Source organism: Pecten maximus, chromosome 4 (genome assembly GCF_902652985.1).
Source record: "Pecten maximus chromosome 4, xPecMax1.1, whole genome shotgun sequence".
Classification (NCBI taxonomy): Eukaryota; Metazoa; Mollusca; class Bivalvia; order Pectinida; family Pectinidae; genus Pecten; species Pecten maximus.
In genome coordinates, this window is record NC_047018.1 from 18379548 (window position 1) to 18391781 (window position 12234).

Sequence of the window (12234 nt, forward strand, 5' to 3'; positions counted from 1 at the left end):
CGGCAGCGTCGGTGTTGGTGTCGACGTCCACACAGAGGTTTCCATGCGATAACTCAAGTACCCTTGGGCCAATCAAGCTCAAATTTAATGCAGATCTTCCTTACCACCAGTGAGATTGCTTTTCAGGTCCATAAGTCAAAGGTCAAGGTCACTAATACTAAAAAAAAAGAAATATGTTTCCTTTTGATAACTCAAGTTCCTTTGGGACCGTCAAACTCAATTTTCATGCTGTTCATTCCTTTTCCTTTTCATTCCTTACTACAGGTGCTTGCTTGGGAATGTTTTTTTACTGGTCCAAAGATGAAATGTCATTGTCAAATGTTACTATAAATATCAAATCTTTTATTGAAATAAATTATTTGTTACCCTATGATATTTCTCTCTTTTCTGCCCATCAAACTCAATTTTCATGCAGTAATTCCTTACCACAAGTGCTTGCATGGGTATGCTTTTTTACTGGTTCAAAGTTCAAAGGTCAAGGTCACCGTAACTATCAACAGAAAATCTGTTACTAAAAAAAGGTCATATGTTATGTTATGATACACTCTTTCCTTTTGGCCAATCAAACACAGTTTTCATGCAGTTTTTCCTTACCACAAGTGCTTGCATGGATATGCTTCTTTACTGGTTCAAAGTCAAAGGTCAAGGTTACTTTCACTATAAATAGAAAAGCTGTCTCTTTGTTATAACTCTTGTTATCATCCAAATTTCTGCAAAGGTGACATATCAACTCCCAGGAGCTTATGGGCGGGGCCAAAAAGGGTCAAATTGACTGATATTTCAAAAAACTTCTTCTCAAAACCCATGTAAGGTAGAATCAAATACTCTTCATATATGGAAGCGTCTTAATGTGTTTTATGAGAGGGGTAAACTTAAGTTAAGTTTATAAAGGGAAATCATGATTTTGACTATCATTTGTTTGATTTTTATTGGATTTTATTAGGTCACCTGAGGCGAAGTCTCAGTTGACCTATTGCAATCGCCTTTTGTCCTGCGTCGTGCGTCGTAAACAATTTACATTTTCAACTTCTTCTTAAAAACTGCTGAACTAAATTCAATGAAATTTTACAGGAAGCTTCCATGGCTGAGGGTGAATCAAAATTGTGAATTATATGGTCCCCACCCCCCAGGGGCCTGAGGGGCGGGCCAAAAAGGGTCAAATTGACTAAAATTTCAAAAATCTTCTTCTCTACTCTCAGATATATTAGAATCAAATACTCTTCATAGATGGAAGGCTCTTAAGGTGCTTTACCAAAATTGTGAATTTCATGACCCTGGGGTCTCACGTTTGCCGCTGGGTAGGGGGTAAACTTTACTATAGTTTATATAGGGAAATCACATTTTTGACTATTATTTGTTGGATTTCTATTGGAATTTATTCTAACTTGGTTCAAATTATCAGCATAGGATAACAGTTTGATGGTATGTACATGTTGGCCCTGGTTGACCCCCAGGGGCTGGTGGGCGGGGCCAAAAAGGGTCAAATTGACTAAAATTTCAACAGTCTTCTTTTCTACTCTCAGATATGTTAGAATCAAATACTCTTCAAAGATGGAAGGGTCTTAAGGTACGTTACCAAAATTGTGAATTTCATGACCCTGGGGTCTCACGTTTGCCCCTGGGTAGGGGGTAAACTTTACTATAGTTTATATAGGGAAATCACATTTTTGACTATTATTTGTTGGATTTCTATTGGAATTTATTCTAACTTGGTTCAAATTATCAGCATGGGATTAGAGTTTGATGTTATGTACTTGTTGGCCCTGGTTGACCCCCAGGGGCTGAAGGAGCGGGGCCAAAAAGGGTCAAATTGACTGAAATTTCAAAAATCTTCTTCTCTACTCTCAGATATGTTAGAATCAAATACTCTTCATAGATGAAGGAGTCTTATGATGCTTTACCAAAATTGTGAATTTCATGACCCTGGGGTCTCACGTTTGCCCCTGGGTAGGGGGTAAACTTTACTATAGTTTATATAGGGAAATCACATTTTTGACTATTATTTGTTGGATTTTTATTGGAATTCATTCTAACTTCGTTAATGTTATCAGCTTGGGATGACAGTTTGATGTACATGTTGGCCCTGACTGACCCCCAGGGGCTGATGGGCGGGGCCAAAAAGGGTCAAATTAACTGAAATTTCAAAAATCTTCTTCTTACAACCCAAATAAGGTAGGATTAAATACTCTTCACAGATCGAAGGGTCTTAAGGTGCTTTACCATAATTGTGAATTTCCTAGCCCTGGGGTCTCGCGTTTGCCCCATGGGAGGGGATAAACTTTACTATAGTTATAGGGAAATCACATTTTTGACTATCATTTGTTTTATTTGTTTTGAAATTCATTCTTTCATTCAAATTTACTGAAATATTTCAAAAATCAGGTGACCGTTAAGGCCCATGGGCCTCTTGTTTCTATTTTATTAGGTCACCTGAGACGAAGTCTCAAGTGACCTATTCTAATCGCCTTTTGTCCGTCGTCGTCCGTCGTCCGTCGTGCATCGTCCGTCGTGAGTCCGTAAACTTTTTACATTTTCGACTTCTTCTCCAAAACCACTTAACAAAATTCAATGAAATTTGGCAGAAAGTTTCTATGGCTGAAGGTCAACCAAAATTGTGAATTATATGGTCCCCAGCCCCCAAGGGCCTGAGGGGTGGGGCCAAAAAGGGTCAAATTGACTAAAACTTCAAAAATCTTCTTCTCTACTCTCAGATATGGTAGAATCAAATACTCGTCATAGATGGAAGGGTCTTAAGGTGCTTTATCAAAATTGTGAATTTCATGACCCTGGGGTCTCACGTTTGCCCCTGGGGAGGGGGTAAACTTTACTATAGTTTATATAGGGAAATCACATTTTTGACTATTATTTGTTGGATTTCTATTGGAATTCATTCTAACTTGTATCAAATTATCAGCATGGGATGACAGTTTGATGGTATGTACATGTTGGCCCTGGTTGACCCCCAGGGGCTGGTGGGCGGGGCCAAAAAGGGTCAAATTGACTGAAATTTCAAAAATCTTCTTCTCTACTCTCAGATATGTTAGAATCAAATACTCTTCATAGATGGAAGGGTCTTAAGGTGCTTTACCAAAATTGTGAATTTCATGACCCTGGGGTCTCACGTTTGCCGCTGGGGAGGGGGTAAACTTTACTATAGTTTATATAGGGAAATCACATTTTTGACTATTATTTGTTGGATTTGTATTGGAATTCATTCTAACTTGGTTCAAATTATCAGCATGGGATTACAGTTTGATGTTATGTACATGTTGGCCCTGGTTGACCCCCAGGGGCTGGTGGGCGGGGCCAAAAAGGGTCAAATTGACTGAAATTTCAAAAATCTTCTTCTCTACTCTCAGATATGTTAGAATCAAATACTCTTCATAGATGGAAGGCTCTTCAGGTGCTTTATCAAAATTGTGAATTTCATGACCCTGGGGTCTCACGTTTGCCCCTGGGTAGGGGGTAAACTTTACTATAGTTTATATAGGGAAATCACATTTTTGACTATTATTTGTTGGATTTGTATTGGAATTTATTCTAACTTGGTTCAAATTATCAGCATAGGATAACAGTTTGATGTTATGTACATGTTGGCCCTGGTTGACCCCCAGGGGCTGGTGGGCGGGGCCAAAAAGGGTCAAATTGACTGAAATTTCAAAAATCTTTCTCTATACTCTCAGATATGTTAGAATCAAATACTCTTCAAAGATGGAAGGGTCTTAAGGTGCTTTACCAAAATTGTGAATTTCATGACCCTGGGGTCTCACGTTTGCCCCTGGGGAGGGGGTAAACTTTACTATAGTTTATATAGCGAAATCACATTTTTGACTATTATTTGTTTGATTTGTATTGGAATTCATTCTAACTTGGTTCAAATTATCATCATGGGATTACAGTTTGATGTTATGTACATGTTGGCCCTAGTTGACCCCAGGGGCTGGTGGGCGGGGCCAAAAAGGGTCAAATTGACTGAAATTTCAAAAATCTTCTTATCTACTATATGTTAGAATCAAATACTCTTCATAAACCCACCCCATTAGGACTGATGGGTGGGGCCAAAAAGGGTCAATTTAGTTGGACGAAATATTTCAAATCTCAGGTGACCGTTAAGGCCCTTTGGGCCTCTTGTATTCTATTTCTAATGATCATGTGTCGTGATGATATTTGGTTTGTAGCTTCCTGAGATGTCAAGCCTTACTTAAAAATGACCTTGATCTATATTCAAGTTCACAGGGGTCGAATTAGTTATATGTAAAGCTCAACAACTTCTGTGAAGTGATTAATCATTATACTTGTCCAGTGACTTGTTAACATGGTGTAGGTGTTAAAGGCTAAAAGGAATAACCTTGACCTCTATTCAATGTCACAGGTTTTTTTATTTCATTAAAAGTATATAATTTCCTGAAAAATGTCTAAACTGCTGTAGACAAATGTGTGGTCATGCATTATAGCTGGTCATCATAAAGTGCTTCTAATTATAATTAAGTTCACCAAATGTATGACTTTGAACTATAAAGCTGGTTTTCTTGTGTTGAAATTTACTGGGCTCCATCAGGTCACATGATTTTGAGCTGTATTTAAATTTCTTCATTGCTTATGCTGAACATTGATACAACATATCCAAAATCTCAGTAATCCAAACTGCAGCCATGACCCCTACATAACGAAATTACACATTGTAATGAAATCACATATCTGAACAGCGTAACCGAGTAAAATGGGTGTACCCTGAGCTGTCTGATATGTAGTGTTCTACTGTACCATTGATACTCTTGATGTTCAGGCATAATAAATATGGTCTCTGTACCAAAAAGAGCAGACATTTTATGAAATTTTAAGATAAAGAGGAAACTCTCTATCATTATAAGTATAGATTTAACATTTTGCTCACAACACTGCCTTTCAAGTTTAAGAGAGCTTTCGACTGCCACTGTCCATCTTGGTAAATCTAGTGGTTGATGACAGCATGGTTACATCACTTGAAAGAGTGACGCAACCATTACAGGAAAGAGTCTGTATCGTTTTGATATCTGGAAAGTCCAGTTTTGGAAAGATCATAATCCGAGCTCTTCTGCAATGAAGCTCAAATATTATGAGTCAGGCAGCTGAGAAATATAGTATGTTGCCATTTAATATGTAACATCAAAAGGTTAAAGGTCATCAGAGCTCCAAATCAGAATATGATCATACACCTGTGGACCAATTAGTGTCTATTCAAACTCAACAGGCTGTCGATGGCATTTCCATCCAGCTGATTTGATGAATATTGACTTAATGGTCCCAACGGTCATACAGTATGGCAGACCGTTCAAACAATGGCTGATAGCAAAATACACAAATAAAACTCAATCAGTTGTGTCGACCATAGTAACAGGTCCACTCCGACTGATCAATCTCGGATTTTGGTTGGAGTGACTGATTGCTTGGTAAATTGATTTGATAGACGTGTAGAATACTAGGTATGATTTTGGCCTTTTGGTGTTACATCCATCAAAATACAGGGTCTTCAACAGAATTTTTGTTTCAGTGTTTTTTTCTTTGTTTTTTTTTTGGTGAACAGACTATTTGTGGCCTCTAAAGTATGAAGGTGTTCAAGAAATCATTTAAAAGTAGGTCACATAATCCAATATGGCTACCATGATATTATACCTGAAAAGTTTAAAAATGGCTATAATCAAATAGTATTAATTATACAGAGGTCATGTAATTATATTATTGGTAGATAATGTCTGCGGCTAACTTTTTTTCATTACCAAATGGGTAAGAGGTCAAATAAATAAGCTCGCTAAAGGTTCAAGTTTGGGAGGGATCATTAATTATAGCTCCACAACTTGATGGGAGAGATCATTAATTATAGCTCTGTAACTTGATGGGAGGGATCATTAATTATAGCTCCGTAACTTGATGGGAGGGATCATTAATTATAGCTCCGTAACTTGATGGGAGGGATCATTAATTATAGCTCCGTAACTTGATGGGAAAGATCATTAATTATAGCTCTGTAACTTGATGGGAGGGATCATTAATTATAGCTCCACAACTTGATGGGAGAGATCATTAATTATAGCCCCACAACTTGATGGGAGGGATCATTAATTATAGCTCCACAACATGATGGGAGGGATCATTAATTATAGCTCCACAACTTGATGGGTTAAAATTTATGTATTGAAACATAGACATTTTATTTCTAATCCAGCTAAGATATTTGCTTCTGTAGCATATAGCCAGTGAGTCGTAAGCCTGGTCATGTGACTGGTCATGTGACTGGTCACTTATATGGTCACCAATCTATACATTTTGTAGCTATCGGGTCAGTCTATAGTCACATGATAGGTCAGTTTACAAATTTGATGATTACAAATCTGACAAGCCATACTAAGAACTGCTGAGAAGAAACTGACCTATCATGTGACTAGACTCCACAACTTGATAGGAGGGATACTAAATCCTAACTCCAATACCTGATATATGGCATATAAAATGATAAAAATGCTTTGGGTGAATTATGTAATAATGAGAGAAATAATGACATACGATGAAGCAGAAGCCAATTTCATATAAATAATAAATAGGTTTTAAGCTAGCATGTGTTATTCCAAACTTCAGTAGAGGAATTAGCCCTACATCCCAGTGGAATGGAAGATTTATCAATACCTAACTCACTGGTAGTGAGTTGTGTTAGTTACATTATCTGTTGTAGACAGTAACTAGCTGTGTTGTAGACAGTAACTAGCTGTGTTGTAGACAGTAAATAGCCGTGTTGTAGACAGTAACTAGCTGTGTTGTAGACAGTAACTAGCCGTGTTGTAGACAGTAACTAGCTGTGTTGTAGACAGGAACTAGCTGTGTTGTAGACAGTAACTAGCTGTGTTGTAGACAGTAACTAGCTGTGTTGTAGACAGGAACTAGCTGTGTTGTAGACAGTAACTAGCCGTGTTGTAGACAGTAACTAGCCGTGTTGTAGACAATAACTAGCCGTGTTGTAGACAGTAACTAGCTGTGTTGTAGACAGTAACTAGCTGTGTTGTAGACAGGAACTAGCTGTGTTGTAGACAGGAACTAGCTGTGTTGTAGACAGTAACTAGCTGTGTTGTAGACAGTAACTAGCTGTGTTGTAGACAGTAACTAGCTGTGTTGTAGACAGTAACTAGCTGTGTTGTAGATAGTAACTAGCTGTGTTGTAGACAGTAACTAGCTGTGTTGTAGACAGTAACTAGCTGTGAGTACAGGGAAATCTAATGGTGATAGGGCCGGCCTGATCTATCACAGAGAAGGAATTGTGAAAAAGTTGAAGGTTACTGAAATATTCAACATCTCAGTCTGTAACTTGATACCAACTCAATATCTCTGACATCTAGCCATCAAAAAATCTAAGTCAAGTGTCCAGTCCAGAGAAGACTGTCACAGAGATCTTACTACATACAGCCCATATGTTTCATTGGAGTTCTCGTTTAATAGACCATACTAATTGTCCACTACCTAGCCATCAGGTCTGGTAGTAGTGTAGAGGATAACCTAATGAATCCCCTCCCTTAAAGAATAAAGGCAACTTTCTGTTGATATTATTTTTAATGGTTCTTTTTTTTTTTAATTTTCTTTGATGGAATTTATGAAACAAACTCTACCTTTCTCTGGTAATTTGATTTTCATGGAAATAATATCTATTAAATAGAGAAAGATTGAACCCAATGAAAATTACAGTTTTTCAGTATTTTAAAACATTGTAAAGTTTGAACATGGGGTGAACTGGCCTGAAACCCTATTGATATAATTGTTTGGCCCATGAACTGATCACTCTCAAAGACGGTATTGCCCTTATGTTTAATTTGTCAAACTAGGTTACCTAATACTTGATTACTGTTTGATTTATCAAACTAGGTTACCTGATAACTGATTACTGTTTGATTTGTCAAACTAAGTTACCTAATACTTGATTATCGTTTGATTTGTCAACCTAGGTTACCTAATACTTGATTACTGTTTGATTTGTCAAACTAGGTTACCTGATAACTGATTACTGTTTGATTTGTCAAACTAGGTTACCTAATACTTGATTATCGTTTGATTTGTCAACCTAGGTTACCTAATACTTGATAACTGTTTGATTTGTCAAACTAGGTTACCTATTACTTGATTACTGTTTGATTTATCAAGCTAGGTTACCTATTACTTGATTACTGTTTGATTTGTCAAACTAGGTTACCTATTACTTGATTACTGTTTGATTTATCAAGCTAGGTTACCTATTACTTGATTACTGTTTGATTTGTCAAACTAGGTTACCTATTACTTGATTACTGTTTGATTTATCAAGCTAGGTTACCTATTACTTGATTACTTCTGGTTGATGGCACTATGTAATCAACATTGATATTAGGTATAGCAGTTAGATACAGACAACAGGGAAAGTGTAATCTGTAGTCTTGTAAATCAATGGATCTGATTTATGTACAAAGCTGGTTCAATATAAGGGCTACTAAAGTGAGATTTGGGTGGGTTTCTGGCATTATATTTAGTTAATCAATTTATATATCACAGACAAGAAGGATGATGGACCTGCCCCAATCATGCCCCGAGGGAATCACAGATATCCGTTTGAGTTCAAACTGCCTGAGAGTGCCCTCCCCTGCTCTCTGGAGAGTAAGATGGGTACAATACGGTACTATGTACGGGGTACAATGGACATCCCATACGCCTCGTCACCTCAAAGTGTCAAGTATTTTTCTATCATAGGACCACACATTGACTGTATGGATGAACGGTTCCTGGTAAGTATGATAGATTACAGACATTCATCCTCCTCAAAAAACATCAAAAGGATAGTACTATATTTATCCTCAAATAAACCCCCTCACCTAGTGTAAAAGTTTAGTACCATATTTATCCTCAAATAAGCCACCTCCCTTGGAGGGACAGTAAAAGTTTAGTACCATATTTATTCTCAAATAAGCCCACTCACCTGGTGTAAAAGTTTAGTACCATATTTATCATCAAATAAGCCCCCTTAGCTGGTGTAAAAGTTTAGTACCATATTTATCCTCAAATAAGCCACCTCCCTTGGAGGGACAGTAAAAGTTTAGTACCACATTTATTCTCAAATAAGCCCACTCACCTGGTGTAAAATTTTAGTACCATATTTATCCTCAAATAAGCCCCTCACCTGGTTTAAAAGTTTAGTACCATTTTTATCCTCAAATACGCCCCCTTAGCTAGTGTAAAAGTTTAGTACCATATTTATCCTCAAATACGCCCCTTAGCTAGTATAAAAGTATCAAAGTTGGGGAGGGGGCTTATTTGTTGACCATTTTTAGCTTACTGTTTTTTGCAAAAATGAAGAAGGAAGCTTATTTGTTGGCAGGGGGTTATTTGTGGATAAAAACGGTAGTAAATGTACTATAGGTGTCAATATAATTGGTATTGGTGACAGGGTCATCAAATTTAACACATGCTCTAGTTAGGTTAACCCCAACAATCTTAAAATACATTGATTAGATATTTATCTCAACATTCTTATTTTTTTTTTTCATTTTCATTTTCAGAAAACATTTTCTGTCAAAACAAGGTACATAAGTATATTGAATGATAGCAATGCTACCATACAGCATAAGTTTCATTGTGTTGTCCACATACACTACATCTGCTGTTTGACAAATTTCCACTTTGCTATTCACAGACCCCTACCAGAGCAGCTGACAAACGTTACACATGCTGCATGTGCTGCACAAAGGGCCCTGTGGCACTGGATGCCACCCTGGAACGAAGTGCCTATTGTTGTGGTGACAACATCAGACTCAAGGTGGAGATGCAGAATGGCAGTGGACAGCAGGCATGGATCCTGTGTCGCCTCATGCAGGTATGTAATAAATCTGTCAACTCATACATGCAAGTTGTCTGTCTACTTGTACAGGTGTATAGGTCATCTGTCTACCCATACAGGTGTATAGGTCATCTGTCTACTCATACAGGTGTATAGGTCATCTGTCTACTCATACAGGTGTATAGATCATCTGTCTACTTGTACAGGTGTATAGGTCATCTGTCTACTCATACAGGTGTATAGGTCATCTGTCTACTTGTACAGGTGTATAGGTCATCTGTCTACTCATACAGGTGTATAGGTCATCTGTCTACTTGTACAGGTGTATAGGTCATCTGTCTACTCATACAGGTGTATAGGTCATCTGTCTACTCATACAGGTGTATAGGTCATCTGTCTACTCATACAGGTGTATAGGTCATCTGTCTACCCATACAGGTGTATAGGTCATCTGTCTACTTGTACAGGTGTATAGGTCATCTGTCTACTCATACAGGTGTATAGGTCATCTGTCTACTCATACAGGTGTATAGGTCATCCGTCTACTCATACAGGTGTATAGGTCATCTGTCTACTCATACAGGTGTATAGGTCATCTGTCTACTCATACAGGTGTATAGGTCATCTGTCTACTCATACAGGTGTATAGGTCATCTGTCTACCCATACAGGTGTATAGGTCATCCGTCTACTCATACAGGTGTATAGGTCATCTGTCTACTTGTACAGGTGTATAGGTCATCTGTCTACCCATACAGGTGTATAGGTCATCTGTCTACTCATACAGGTGTATAGGTCATCTGTCTACCCATACAGGTGTATAGGTCATCTGTCTACTTGTACAGGTGTATAGGTCATCTGTCTACCCATACAGGTGTATAGGTCATCTGTCTACTCATACAGGTGTATAGGTCATCTGTCTACCCATACAGGTGTATAGGTCATCTGTCTACTCATACAGGTATATAGGTCATCTGTCTACTTGTACAGGTGTATTCAATTTATTTATTCCAAATGCAACACAGCATATAGGATAACACAATATTCATATAATATGTATACATATTGCAACTTGAATGACAAGATGGCGGAGGGCACAACACAGGCAATATACTTACGACACATAATAATGAATAACATAATGATTTTGAAAACTTGTAACTGATGCATAACAATTACAGCGTTTACGTATTGCATGCCTATGACGTCATGACAGTATGACGACATAATTTACTATGTACTATTCAATATAGATAACATACTTTCTAATATATACAAGAACACTATATATGAAAACTGTGATCATAATTTCCAAAACGCATTTAATTTAATTACTTACAAGGAGAGTTTTTCTTTCTGCAGTGGCATGTAACAAAAATTTACCCAATCTATTCAAAGTTTTAACACTTTTACTGGAAAATAATTCTATCAGTTTATAAACACTTGGACGAGAATAATAATACTTTTTGATGTATGTTTTTCTTAGTTCAGAATATGCAGGACAAAGAAGCACAAAATGTACTTCGTCCTCGACGTCATTTTTGTGACAAACTGTGCAAACTCTTTGACTTCTAGGTATTTTATTGTAGCACCCAGATTCAATATTTAGACTGTGTCCTTGCATACGGAATTGACTCAATAACTTTTTAAATTTATAATTAATTGGCTTAATAAGATAAAATTGAGTATTGAAGGTATCCACAATATGTTTGTATAAATAACATTTCGACGATATATCAAACGCACTGCGTAATTCTTGAATAAATACATCATGAACACGCTGGACATATACTTGCATAAAATGACTTTCATTTAAAACGTATTGGCTGTTCCAAATATAACCAAAACCTAAACTACAAAGCTCATTTTTAATATGATAAACCCAATTACTTTTACAATTAGGTTTTTTATTATTCAATTCGACAAGTGCGTCATAACATGATTTTAAAACACAATTATTGGTTTTTAGTAATTTCAGCCAATATTTCATTACTGCTATTTTACGTTGCACATACAATGAATATCTGTATAGGTCATCTGTATACTCATACAGGTGTATTTGTCATCTGTCTACTCATACAGGTGTATAGGTCATCTGTCTACCCATACAGGTGTATTTGTCATCTGTCTACCCATACAGGTGTATTTGTCATCTGTCTACCCATACAGGTGTATTTGTCATCTGTCTACCCATACAGGTGTATTTGTCATCTGTCTACCCATACAGGTGTATAGGTCATCTGTCTACTCATACAGGTGTATAGGTCATCTGTCTACTCATACAGGTGTATAGGTCATCTGTCTACTCATACAGGTGTATAGGTCATCTGTCTACCCATACAGGTGTATTTGTCATCTGTCTACTCATACAGGTGTATAGGTCATCTGTCTACTCATACAGGTGTATAGGTC

At 37.2% G+C, this 12234-nt stretch overlaps 1 protein-coding gene across 4 annotated transcripts in view; it reads left to right on the top strand.

The window, feature by feature from the left end:
* The window catches only part of LOC117325413 (arrestin domain-containing protein 3-like), a 67200-nt gene that overhangs the window by 47431 nt on the left and 7535 nt on the right, over nucleotides 1–12234 (top strand). For all 4 annotated transcript variants that reach the window (XR_004532251.1, XR_004532252.1, XM_033881592.1 and 1 more), the window contains exons 4-5: nucleotides 8545–8774; nucleotides 9680–9859. Coding sequence is in view for 2 of the 4 variants with exons in the window: in XM_033881592.1 (XP_033737483.1) it covers nucleotides 8545–8774; nucleotides 9680–9859 (410 nt within the window). In the remaining 2 variants the exon portion in view is untranslated. The remainder of the gene's footprint in view (nucleotides 1–8544; nucleotides 8775–9679; nucleotides 9860–12234) is intronic.